General features: G+C 42.8%; 1 protein-coding gene across 7 annotated transcripts in view; it reads left to right on the forward strand.

The window, feature by feature from the left end:
* CCDC60 (coiled-coil domain containing 60) overlaps positions 1-14,075 on the forward strand; it is a 208,678-nt gene that overhangs the window by 90,986 nt on the left and 103,617 nt on the right. For all 7 annotated transcript variants that reach the window (XM_077159974.1, XM_077159970.1, XM_077159976.1 and 4 more), the window contains exon 2: positions 3,505-3,584. In XM_077159974.1, the coding sequence (XP_077016089.1) occupies positions 3,505-3,584 (80 nt within the window). The remainder of the gene's footprint in view (positions 1-3,504; positions 3,585-14,075) is intronic.

The raw sequence follows: 14,075 nt of genomic DNA on the forward strand, positions 1-14,075 counted from the left end.
CCCCAAGGGGACTTTGCAAATACTTTTTTATTCACTGTTCAAATGCTTCTGGGGTTTATCGAGGCATCACTCTGGACAAACCTACAAAATCTCATGCCCTATTCAAGGTTCCATGTACCTATGGTGTTCAACTAAGTCTATTTGGATCCACATGATTTGGGGCTCATTTGGGATTCTGTGATTTGCATATTTATGTCTTTTATAAGAGTTGGGAAGTCCCCCCCCCCCCCCCATTATCTCTTCAGTTAACCTTCCTAGCTCTTTACTCTTCTTTTCTCCTCTGGGACACCAGTGATTCTTATATTTGTGCTCTTCATGTTGTCTGTCCTTTCCTTGAAATCCTGTTCCATTTTTTTCCCCACCTTTCTTGCCATTTGTTCTTTTGTGCATTCAGGTTCTATTGTGCTATCTTCTAACACACTTATTCTTCGTTCCATCTCTTCAAATCTGGTATTGTGTGTCTCTGGTCTATTTTTAATTTGGCCTACGGTATCTTTCATCTCTGTCAGAGCCACTATTTTTCTATTTATTCTTTTAAATTCTTCTTTATGCTCCTTTAGTGTCTTTTTATATCCTTTATGTCCTGATGAACATCCTTGATTAATTGTTCGAAATTCTGCAACCCCTCCGGTGTTTTCATTTGGCCGGGCCGTATCTGCCTGAATCTTCATGTGTTTTGTGATTTTCTGTTGTGTTCAGGGCATTTGTTTATTTTGATGAAGTTATTTTGCAAGTTGAATTCCTGGACTCATCTAAGTTTGCTTGAGTTTCTGTTGAAGGTCCCATTTTACCCTGGTTTGTCAGTAATTACTCACTAAACCAAGGCCCCAGTGTCATGGAGGGGATGCAGTCTACCTGAGGGTTCCCAACAGATGTGGCTCTTGACCCACCTCTTCCCCTCAGCCCTGCCTCTCCCCAACTATGGCCACCTGCCGAGCAAGATGGCGTGGGGTGGGGCAACCACTGTCCACGCCAGGTGGGACAGTTATTCCCACAAGGCTGAGAGGGGTTTCTCATTACCTCAGGGAACCAGCCTGCCATGCCCTGTGGGGAGGGGTACCACCCTCTGCAGCTTTGGAGACTTACAGTCTGAGTGGGAGCTTGGCTGTTTCACCACTCCAGACTGATGGTATAGTGTGTTTCCGGTCACTGAGGCACCCCCAACTGTTGTTCCCTACATTTCTTGGCTATTTACTAGTTGCCATAGAGGACAAACTAATTTCCACACTCCCCTATGCCGCCATCTTGCCTCACTTCACTTAAACTTTTAATTGCCCTAAAATCAAATGATGTCTATAAATGTCCTGACTATCAGAACCCCCAATTATTATTACTGGCATATTATGATTATAATTAAGCAAAAGTCACAAAGAAAGTGATTTTTTGAGAATCCAGTGAAACACTGACGTACCTTGTGGGACCTGGGGACAGATCTTATTCTACAAGAAATAGGTCTTATGTTGAGGACACAACTTGGCTTACGTTCTGACATCAAATCTAGTCAATACAAACTCATTCTGGTGCATCGGCAGGTACCATTAGGTGGCATTTGAAAAAAAAATGCTTTAAAATTGGACATTATCATAGCTGTTTCCTGAAGAAGCTGAACTCAAGACATTTAGGAGAGTGATGGATGCATAGCTGTTCACATCTTGTGAAATTTTAATCATGTATTTTCAAATCAGATGGCAAGTAAATTTGAGCGTGTATTTCTTTTCTTTGTTCATAAATATGTTTGCACCACAGATGTCACTCACCTTGAGACACCTGCACGCCTTACCTCTCACGTTCCACTCACGAGGCCCAGAGCAGCAGGCACTAGAGCCCAGTTTCATTGTCAGAGTCGGTGATGATTGTTGCAGAGAAAGCCTCCCCTACCCTTCCATGTTGTCACCTCCGATAGGGCGTCACTGACACTTTATTACTCCGCCTTTGATAAAACGCTGTCAACACAACACTACCAATCTCCCTTTGTCAGACTTATTTTGCCATTTACTTTTTTTTTTTCATGTTGTATGGCAGCGTCACATTTTGTTATTTTCCCATGTGAGTACCCCGCTATGAATTTTTTGTTTGTTTTTTGGGGAAGTGCATGGTCTGGGAATCGAACCCAGGTCTCCTGCATGCTAGGCGAGAATTCTACCACCGAACTACTCTTGCACTGTCACTATTTTTCTTTTTAACTTTTTTCCCCTTCGCATATTATGCAACTAAATAGTATTCATTACACAGTAATAGAACATGCACATAAACTAAGAACAAGAGATAAAATCTGTCATAATCCTGGCCCCTAGAGATCACCACAGTTGGCTGGCATTTGGGGCTCTGTCCTTTCATATCTTTGACCTGTGCATATGCACATATATCATTTTTTCAAAAAAAACCAAACCAGAATCATGCTGTACCTATTACTTTTTTAACATGTTTTCTCACTTAAAAACTCAAACATTTCCTTATAGCTACCAACAAACGTACATCATTGTATTATCATTATATTTGACTGCTGCATGGCAGTCCATTGATAAGGTGCAACCTAATTTATTTACTCTGTCTTCTGTTGGCTATATAGGTGGTTTTCAATAGTTTGCTACTGCAAGCAGCATTCTGCTGGACAATTTTGTTGATAAATCTCTGTGTTCCAGCAGGGATATTCCCTCAGGATGCTGGACCACAAAGGAGTTGCTAGATCTAAGGGCATTACGTATTTTTAAAGCATTTAATGTGCACTGACAAATTGCCCTTCAGAGAAGTCATCGCAAGGTATCCTCCCACCAGCTCCAGCTGCGGTGCCCATTTTCCTATGATTCCTTGCCATTTCTTTTCAATTAGCAAAAATCCTAATAGAGCAGGAGCTAATTTTCATACAGGATAATTCAGCTCTCTTCTTTATGTTACATGGACTCAATCTCGTGGCAATGACGTTTCCCGTATGTCTAGTCAAGGCACATGAGTGGGGGAAAGAGAAAGAGAAGCCTTTGAACAATTATCTCAGTAATTCACCTGGGGATGAAGTTTTTAGCAGGGCAAAAAAAATAGATATATCTTTAGATTGGCCAGACTCAGCTCTCCAAATCCACTACCTGTGTCACCAACAATAATTTTTGATGTTTACTTCTTTGCTTTACTTTAAGTGTAATAATAATGGCTGTCATCTATCAATGCCTGCTCTGTCAGCAATTGGGCAATTAATTTAATCCTCATGACAAGGTAGGAATTACCCGCCATTCTACAGGTGAGGAAACTGAGGCCCAGAGAAGTTGCGTAGTTTGTCTAACGTCACACAAGCTGGTTACAGGGTAGAACCTGGATCAGGGCTCAGGTGTCCCAGTATTCAAAGCCCTTGCTAGCACCACTGGGCAGCACGGCCCCTCTTTTGTGTAGAGATGGCCCCTTGCTGCCCAGGAGCCCTCAAACCTGGTCAGTTATTCCAGATAAATTCTTGGGCTCCATTTATAACGGCTGTATTAATGCTTTTATTTCTGTCACTTCTTGGTTTCCCATCAGATGTCAGACATGCCACTGAAGAGCATCAAGTATATGGACCAGAAAATAATCAACTTGAGGAAAGACCTTTTACGAAGCCGGTGAGTGGACCCAGCACGAAATGGCTCCTAGAACACTGACAGTGACAAAAAAAGGGCGGTGCGTGCGAGCCCTTTCCAGTTCCCCCCAACCCTAAACGTGGAGCAGGAGACTTGAGGGGAGGAGGGGAATCTTGTAGGGAGCCTCAGGCTGGACCCCACCACTGGGGTGGACTTTTCAGGGTGTACCTTACCAGACCCACCTCTTCACGCTTGCTTATGCTGGCTACCTCCCGAGAATTCCTTTTTCTTTCCTTCCTGGGCCTGAGTCCAACTCAAGAGAGTCCCCATGTGCCCCAGAAAATCCTTCCTTTTTACTCCAGGCTCACAGCATACAGATGTAGTGTCAAAGGCTGGCCCTGCCACCTGCCAGCTGGAGACACTGGAGGAGACACTTCACCTCCCTGAGTTTGTGGTCTGTAGAAACAGAAGCATATGCATTGTAAGAAGGCCTGAGTGTGTTAATACACAGGCAGGGGGGGCCCTATTTGCCCTTGAAAACAGTCACTGTTCCTATTCGACCCCCCCCCCCGCCCCACCCTACCCTTATAGTTCCCCCATGATATTGAGAACAGCTCGAGTTCCAGAAATATAGTTCCTTCATCTCTGTGTGGTGGGATGGGATGTTTTCTCCTCACCCCTTAAGTCCTTCCTGGGACCCAGAACATTCCAAGGCAGTTTGATAAATAAGTGGGGCTTTGGGCAACCCATCTCATGGCAGAGAAAAAGATGGAGACTCTATTAGCACAAGACACGTAAGGAATCTACTGAGAGGCAGCGCATCTGTCTGATGCATCCACCACGCTGAGCCAGACCACAAGAAAGAGTCCCTAAAACACTCCCCTCCTTCACCCCCATCAAACAAAATCTTCCCGCTTCCCACTGGTGTCTCCACCCCTGCCCAACCCAGCAGCACAGCTTCACAGACTCACTGAGCCCAGGAGGAGGCTGGAAGGTGGAGGTGGGGAGAAGGAGTGGGCTTAGAGGGGCCAGGAAGGGAGAGGTTGAGAAAGAGCCCCAGAGGGAGATACTTCCCTACTGACTGCAAGGCATGTGTCCGTGAAATGCCCTCTGAGGTTCTCTGGATTTCCACTGCCCAGGAGGAGCATACCATGGGTCATAAACGTGATTTTAAATTGTTGAGTAGCTACATTTAAAAAAAAGAAGTAGAAAGAAGCAGATAAAAGTAATTCTAATAGAATATGTAGTTTAAGCAAATATATAAAAATATTACCATTTAACATGTAATCAATATACAGCACTATGAATGAGATGTTTACATTTTGTTTCTCATACAGAATGATGAGAAAAATCCAGGGTGTGTTTTATACATGGGATTTGAAATCTGGGGTACTTGGCACTTAGCACGCACTTCGATTTGCACCAACCACAGTTCAGGGGCTCAACAGTCAGTGTCACAATAGCCCTGAGTGTGTGTCACTAACTTGCGGGAACCAGTGAGACTCATTCTCACCTTGAGACGAGCTCACAGGTGGCGTGGGAACTCGGGTCTCGAAATCAAGGGCTGAGACCCCCAGACCCGGCATCCCTTGGGCCCCCGCAGTGTTCCAGCTCAAGTCAAGAGGGTCTTGGAGGCGGATGCGTGGGAGCCCTGGAGCCCCAGAGGCTAGTGAGAGGTGGGGTCAGGCAGCAAGCGTGGCAGGCTGCAAAGAAGAAAGATGGCGTAGCTGAGGATGTGCCTCCTGACAGGGATTTGCCCCCTCCCCCTGCCCCACAGTAGGATCTGCAGGCTGTTCCAGCCTTGAGAGGGAACCGTGCAGCAGGGAATGGGGCTGGCAGTGAGGTTCAAAGTGCGTCATCATCTCCATGGCACCGAGCCATGAGAACAGGCATCAGAACGGGCCCTGGCCACGCCCATCCATTTGGCCCCTGTCCGTTCTTAACCAGCTGCAAGTTTGCAGCTGCTTCTAACCCAGAGTCAACTGCAAGTACAAAGCGGGTGCTCTCGAGCCTGGGAAATGAGTGCTTCCGCAGTCGGCCGTGCAGTGTGGGAAATCGAAAGCCTTGATCTATGCGAGTCCCAGATTCCCAGACTCAATCTGCCCCAAAGGCGAGGCCAGGCCGCGGTGTGTTGGCGCCAGCTTGTAGTCGCTAAAGATTCAGAAACTTGCGAGCCAATTATTAAGCACAGCCATTGTTAAAAATGAAATTATATAACGTACAATTAAATAAACTGCATTAAAAACAACGGTAATAAAAATGCAAAGGTGAGTGCACGGGTGGTTCAGTGGTAGAATGCTCGCCTTCCATGCGGGAGACCCGGGTTCGATTCCAGGACCAGGCACCTAAAAAACAAAAAACAAACAAACAAAAAGGTCATATATATGCAAAACCCATCACTTCCTAATTCTATGTATTTTGCTATTATTGTCTATGCTTTTGATATTTATATTTATAATATCTGCGTGGTGGAAATACTATATAACTGGGTGTTAATGCATTTCTCTTCCTGTGGTGGTTTGGGGCTGTATGTACTCCACATAAACATGTTCTTAAACTTAATCCATTCCTGTGGGTATGAGCCCATTATAAATAGGACTCTTTTTTTTATTAATCCTTTAATTTTTTCAAACAAACATAAACATTCTTAACATATGATCATTCCATTCTACTTACATAATCAGTAATTTGCAATATCATCACATAGCTGTGTATTCATCATCATGATCATTTCTTAGAACATTTGCATCAATTCAGAAAAAGAAATAGAAAGAAAACAGAAAAAGATTCATACATACCATACCCCTTACCCCTCCCTTTCATTGATCACTAGCATTTCAATCTACTAAATTTATTTTGACATTTGTTCCCCCTATTATTTATTTTTAATCCGTTGTTTTATTCATCTGTCCATAAAGTAAATAAAAGGAGCATCAGACACATGATTTTCACAATCACACAGTCACATTGCAAAAGCTATATCATTATATAATCATCTTGAAGCAACATGGCTACTGGAACACAGCTCTACAGTTTTAGGCAGTTCCCTCCAGCTTCTTTGTTATGCCTTAACTAAAAAAGGTGATATCTATTTAATGTGTAAGAATAACCTCCAGGATAACCTCTTGACTCTGTTTGGAATCCCTCAGCCATTGACATTTATTTTGTTTCATTTCTGTCTTCCCCCTTTTGGTTGAGAAGGTTTTCTCAGTCCCTTCATGCTGAGTCCCAGCTCATTCTAGGGTTCTGTCACACATTGCCAGGAAGGTCCACACCCCTGGGAGTCATGTCCCATGCAGAGAGGGGGAGGGCAGTGAGTTTGCTTGTCATGTTGGTTGAGAGAGAGGCCACATCTGAGCAACAAAAGAGGTTCTGTTGGCGGTGAGTCTTAGGCCTAATTTTAAGTAGGCTTAGCCTATCCTTTGCGGGGTTAAGTTTCATATGAACAAACCCCAAGATTGGGAGCTCAGCCTATTGCTTTGGTTGTCCCCACTGCTTGTGAGAACATCAAGAATTTTCTGCTTGGGGAAGCAGAATTTTCCTCCTTTCTCACCATTCCCCCAAGGGGACTTTGCAAATACTTTTTTATTCATTGTTCAAATTACTCTGGGATTTATCAGGGCATCACTCTGGACAAACCTACAAAATCTCATGCCCTACTCAAGGTTCCATGTACTTATGGTACTCAATTAAGCTGTCCATATAAGTTATATTAGGAACTGTGCTAGTCAAAATATAAATTTTGTACCAAATAAAAATTTTTTTTGCTTTAGTCTCACAAGTAAGTTAAAATTTTAAAATATTAGTTACCATCTATTTTCAACACACTGCAGTATTGACATTCCTTTGTTCTTCCTCATGCCAAAACAATAAATAAGACTTTTTGATGAGGATACGTCATGTAAATTGTGGCCCAATCAATCAGCAGGGTCTTAATCCCATGACTGAAGTCCTTTGTGAATGGAATGAAATTCAGACATAGAGAACGCCCCAGAGGGAGCACTCAGAAGTTGGACATCAGTGGAACCCAGCAGGGAAAGGAGAGGCTGCCACATGCACCACCATGTGACAGTGAAGCCCAGGACCCAGGATCACCGGCAGCCAGCCCCAGAATGCCAGTCTTCGGGAAGAAAGCAACTTCTTGATGATGCTTTGATTTAGACTTTCTCTTAGCCTCAAAACCAAGAACGAATAAATTCCCATCTCATGGTATTTACTTGAGCATCCAAGGAAACTAAAACACTTCCCAACTCTGTGTTCTCTGACATCACATTGGTAGTTTGGAATCAGCCATGGTGGGAATATTTTTACCTCATGGAAATCAGCAAATGCTACGAATCAGGGCTTCCAAGCCTTAGTTTTCCCCCAAGAGCCGGTTGTTAAACATTCACCAGCATGTCACTGGGAACAAATTCCAAGAATGACCAAGGCTGAGCTCATTCCACTGACCTAGTAGAGCAGAGGCGCTTGATTAAAAGGTGGTAAAGAGCCGCCACTTTGCTGTCATCCCTGCACCTACCCCTCCTGCCACACCAATTTACTGTGGTTCTGAAGCAAGCCATGATTTAGTGTCATCAGATGGGCTTAGCCTGTCCAACGGCTGGAGATGAAGGAGAATGTGAAAAAGACCAGACAGAAAAGCCACAAGCAAGAACACAAGAGAAAACAGTAAAACGTTTCCTCTGGCCACGCTCCTGGATCCCATGAACGCTTTATAGGATCAGCACTTCCCCTTCCGACGGAAATACACTGTCTCCGGAAGTCACCGCCCCAAGAGGTGCAAACCCTGTGGCCCCACCCAATTTAAATGAGGCAAATTATTAGCCAAGAGGATATCATCTTTTTCACTCCTTGTTTTTCAAACCTCTTTCACCTCCTAGGAGAGTCTAGCCCACCTCGAGCTACACACGTTGACTGTCTCCTAGATTGTTATTTAATCCTTCAGCACTCTCATAATTTAATTGGATCATTCCTGCTTTCATGGCCAATTTAACATGATGCTGAAAATAATTAAAATCTAGCTGCTTTCCTTGCCTGTTCTACTAGGTCCATTGAGGCATGAAGCAACATGCCACACGCTCATTTGCCTAATTTCTCCTCGTGGAAGCTGACACTCAAAAAGTGTCTGCATGTGCCCAGTTCTTGGTGGATTCTAGAAGCCAATGACATGTTTCCTTCCAAGGCTGATGGTGCTTTTTATTGTGAATGTTTTAAGGACAGCAAATGGTTCTGCAATAAAACAACTGAAAGGTTGAACCTGAAACCATGATTTATCCATAGCAATGTTCAGTTAGGTACAGGCAATTGCAAATAAACAGTGACAAATGACCCCCCAGCAGATCCCAGCAGGTTATAGATTATGCATGTGTTTACAAGGTCTGGAGGCTTTGCTTTCCAGCTGCATTTGGTAGGCAGCTGAATTGAGGTGATGAGAAATAACAGAAATGGAATCTTAGCAAACTAAGAAGCTGTTTTCTTTGAATTGAGTTAGACACTTCTTGGTGTCTCCATAGCCCTCTGTGCTCATTCTTTGTTTCCATCAAATACTTACTGACGACCAGGTATCGCCAAGTGTATGCCAGGTATCACTGGTTGCATATATTGGAGACACAGCAGTGAACAAAACAGACAAGACTCCTATCCTCAGTGAATAAGAGATGATAATTATATGAGTTAAAGACAACAAACAAGTTAGCAAGTAAATAAATAGGATTTGGGAGAAGTTGGGGATATGCCATGGGAATATAAAATGGGTATGTATAGAGCATGGCAGTGGGCAGGAAGCTGCTATTTTAACTGGAGTGGTCGGGGAAGGCTGGTTCTGTAAGGGGAACAACTTACCATTCATAGGAAGACATAGTGAGGAGAGAGGGGGGGTGGTTCGGAGGACAACGGGTGAATGGGAGCCAAAGTAGGAAGAAGCTAGAAATGCTGGAGGAACAGAAAAGACCCATGTGGCTGGAGTGGAGTGAGAGAGGATGAGAGACACAGGAGATGAAATTGGAGAAGTGGCCGAGGGCCAAGCCATACAGTCTTTAGGCCATGGTGAAAAGTTTGAGTTTTAGTCAAGAGGCATTGAGAAGCCATTGGAGGGTCCTGGACAAGAGAAGGATGCAATCTGTGTTTTAAAAGAACATCCCATCGGTTGCATGGAAACCAACTGGAACTCTGCAGTGAGAAATGACAATAGCTGGGGTCAGGGAAATAGTGAACTGGAGAGAAGTGCTTGGAGTCAGGATTTATTTGGACTGGCTAATGGATTGGAGGTGGATGCTGAGGGTAAGGGCCTCACTGATGGGCAACAATGGCCCATTCCATCTCTGCCTAGCTCACTGGGGTGTAAAATAGATCACTACGTGGCCTGTGTCATGCCTGCTTTCATGATCTCAAGTGAGTAGATGTTTTTGGTGGGAGGAATTAATTCTCTTGTCCATCCCTAGAACTTAGCAGTTAAAACTAAGGGGAAGGATTTTATATTAACTAAATGAGGGAACAAAGTAAGAGATACAGCTTAGATGTAAATAATTTAGGGATAAATGAGCAGGTGGGATAGCTGGTCCTTTGCTATAAGCCTCTTAGGTGAGCTGCTGGTCTCTCCCTCTTTCGTTGCTACTCAATCAGGAATGTCTACTATGACTTGTTGGTGACTACTCTGTGGCTAGAAGGAGGAGGTATGAATGCTGACCTATGACAGTGTCAACCTGCCTGTAAATCCCCAGGGTCTAGCTCAGTGTTTGGCACAGAGTAGGTTCTCAATAAATATTTGCTGAAGCTTATATATGCATGACATCTTAAAATCATGCCTGAGGATGCAGGATAGATCTTGTTGATCCATTTCTCAGATGAAGAAACAGATCAGAGAAGTATGGAGATTTACTTGAAGGCATTGTATCAGCTAGCTACTGCTGCATAATTAACCAGCCTAAAACTCAGGGGCTTGAAACAATAAGCATTTATTATTGTTTATGAATGGTTCAGCTGGCAGGTTCTCTGACCTCAGTTGCGCTCCTTTGTGCACCTGTAATCAGCCAAGGGTTGGGTAGGTGGTTCTGCCAATCTTGACTCTGTCACATATTTGCGGGTCAACTGGCCCCCCAAAGGTCTAGGATGGCCCTGGCCAAACTAGAATGGTCTCTCATTCGTAAGCAAGTTAGCCAGGCTTCTTCTCTGTTCTCAGGTGGTGGGGTTCTGCGTAAGAAAGGAAGGGTTTGAGATCTCTTGAGCATCAGTCTAGGAACTAGCAAAACATCACATGCACCATGGTCTGTGGCTAAAACAAGTAACAAAGCCAGAGCATATGAAAGGTGGAATAGTAGACTCCGTCTCTTAATGGGAAGAACTGCAAAGTCACATTGCCAAAGTGGTGAAGATTTGTAGACTATTATTCAATCTGCTGAGACATAAGGAATATCAGAAGATAAACTTTATGTGGCCTCTCTCTCAGCCAACTTTGTAGATAAATTCATTACCTTTCCCCACCCCAACGTGGGATATGACTCCCAGAGGTGTAAATCTTCTTAGCAACATGGGACATATCTCCCAGAGATAAGCTGGGACCCAGCATCGTGGGATTGAGAAAGCCTTCTTGATCAAAAAGGGGAAGAGAGAAATGAGACAAAATAAAGTTTTGGTGGCTGAGAGATTTCAAACAGAGTTGAGAGGTTATCCTGGAGGTTGTTCCTACGTATTATATAGATATCCCTTTTCAGTTTTCAGTGGATTAGAATAGCTAGAAGGAAATACATGCAACAGTTGAACTGTATTCCAGTAGCCTTGATTCTTGAAGATGACTGTAAAACTATATAGCTTTTACAATATGATACGTGATTGTGAAAACCTTATGGCTGACACTCCCTGTAACCAGTATATGGACAGATAAGTTAAAAAATGAGGAAAAAATGAACAAGTAAAAAATGGGATGTTTGGAGTGTCCTTTATTTTATTTTTAGAGTAATGGAAATGTTCTAAAATTGAGTGTGGTGATGAGTGCACAACTATTTGATGATACTGTTAGCCATTGATTGTATACCTTGGATGGATTATATGGTGTGTGAATATATCTCGATAAAATTGCATTTGTTTTTAAACTAAGGGAAAATAAACAACAGAAATATGTCATGGGAAGGTTTAACTTTGATTTTTGCCATGCTAAAGGATCTGCAAAAACTGTGAATTATAACTAACAGTAATATTTCAATATTTTTTCATCAGTGATAACAAATTTACTACACCAATACTATGGACCAGCAATAGTGGGGGAAATGGGTATAGGCGGATTTGAGTTTCACTTTTTATTCTTATTTCTGTATTGTAGTAATGAAAATGTTCTAAAATATATCATGGGGATGTTTGCACAACTATGTGATGTTACTATGAGCCAGTGATTATATACTTTGGATGGTTTTTGTAGCATGTAAATATATCTCAATAAAATTGGGGAAAATTTTTAAATAAAAAAGGATACTCTATATAAACCAAAGTTTCACTATTTAGAAGAGAAAATGGAAGAAATTCAAGAATTAAGCAGGTAGAAGTGAGAGTAGAAGCTTCAAGGCCAAGGAAGAAGCCATAGGGTCCTTGGCAAGCTATGTGGAAACCAAAAGTGTGAGAGAGCAATTGCTTTGAGTGAGCAGATGCTATAAAAAGAGGCAAGGTACAGAAGAAGCCAGATGGAATGCTACAGGAAAATGGAACAGACACCACAGAGAAAGTCCCAGAGTAACGTCAGTGCTCAACCTGGACACTCATTCTCCTGTCACTAGAGTACCATTGAAAGAAAATGGCCAGTTCCTTTCTCTGTGAGATTCCTGCTCTTGAATTCCCATGAGCTTTTTCACATTCCTAATCGTGCCCATGTGTACTCCTACATTAAACCTCTTCCTGAGTAGGCCAGCTCACCAACCAAGGAGTCTGACTAAAAATATTTGTTAATTCAAAAGAGTGCAGAAAAATCAAGAGGAAATAGGGCACTTAATGGTGTCCAATAAGGATGAGATAAGGTTTGTGTCTAGGTTAGTAGTAGATGAAGTGACCTCCAAAAATTGTTTTGATACCAGAAAAGATAAACCTAACAAGTGATAAACCTAACAGTTGGACCTAGGAGACAGGTATTTGGCACATGTACTCCCACTCCTTCTGTGCCCATGGCAGACATCACTAATGGATCACAGAACTCTTTCCATCCGAGCCCAGACTGGGTCTCAAAAATCCTCTCAATCCAGCATTCCAGGCAGAGTTGCTAAGTGAGATGAAATGTATTTGTCATCTCTAAATTAGAAGATTCAAAAGGAGACTTTGTCATCCATAATGAGATACCAATTATTCAAATTAAGGGTTTGAGTGGAAGAGGAGCAGACATACCCACATCTCTTTATGAATGAGGCTAATTTTTTTTTTGGCTTTTAAAAGGGGGAATTTATTAAGTTGCAAATTTACAATTCTAAAGCCATGAAAATGTCCAAATTAAAGTAAAAATATAGAAATGTCCAATCTAATGCATCCAGGGAAAGATACCTTGGTTCAAGAAGGCTGATGACGTTCAGGGTTTCTCTCTCATCTGGAAAGGCACATGGTGAACATGGCGACATCTGCTAGCTTTCTCTCCAGGCTTCTTATTTTATGAAACTCCCCTGGAGGCGTTTTCCTTCTTCATCTCCAAATGTCTCTGGCTGCATGGGTTCTCCTGGTTCTCATGACTCTGAAGGTTTTTCAAAATATTTCCTGTTTTAAAGGATTCCAGTAAACTAATCAAGACCCTGGAATGGGTAGAGTTACATCTCCCTCTAATCAAAGGTTAATACCCACAATTGGATGTGTCATATCTCTGGGGAGATAATCTAATCAAGTTTCCAACCTACAGTGCTGAATAGGGATTAAAGGAAATGACTGCCTCCACAAAATGGATCAGGATTAAAACATGGCTTTTATAGGGCACATAATCCTTTCAAACCAGCACATTCCACCCTCTGGGCCCTAAAAAAGACATGGTTTTCCCATATACAAAATACATTCACTCCATCACAATATCACAAAAGACATAAACCATTTCTGTAATAATGCTAATACAATACAAGATTAAAACCAGTATAAAGTCTCATCAAAATCTGTTACAGGCATGGTCTATGCTAAGGCAAAATTTCCCTCCCCCTCTGGACCTGTAAAACTCGGAACAAGTTATTTGTTGCCAACATACAAAGGAGGGACAGTCATAGAATAAATACCTCCATTTCCATAGGGAGAAGCTGGAAGGAACACAAGGGTCACTGGACTAAGCAGTTTCGGAAACTTGCACGGTGAAGTTCATTAGACCTCACCCAGATCTCTTTGTGAATGAGGCCGAGTTTTCATTAGTAAAAGTAAATACTAGTTGGCAAATGATTGCTGGCCTCAGACTTCTCCTTACAACTCTCAATAGCACCTGCATTTCATCATTCATCCCCCGGGACGCCCACATCCATGGCCTAAAGCCCAGAACTTCTTCGTCTAGGACTCCAACCCTGACTCTTCCTGCTTGCCCCTCCCCCAGACCCGAGA

The sequence above is a fragment of the Tamandua tetradactyla genome, chromosome 5 (genome assembly GCF_023851605.1).
Source record: "Tamandua tetradactyla isolate mTamTet1 chromosome 5, mTamTet1.pri, whole genome shotgun sequence".
Taxonomy (NCBI): Eukaryota; Metazoa; Chordata; class Mammalia; order Pilosa; family Myrmecophagidae; genus Tamandua; species Tamandua tetradactyla.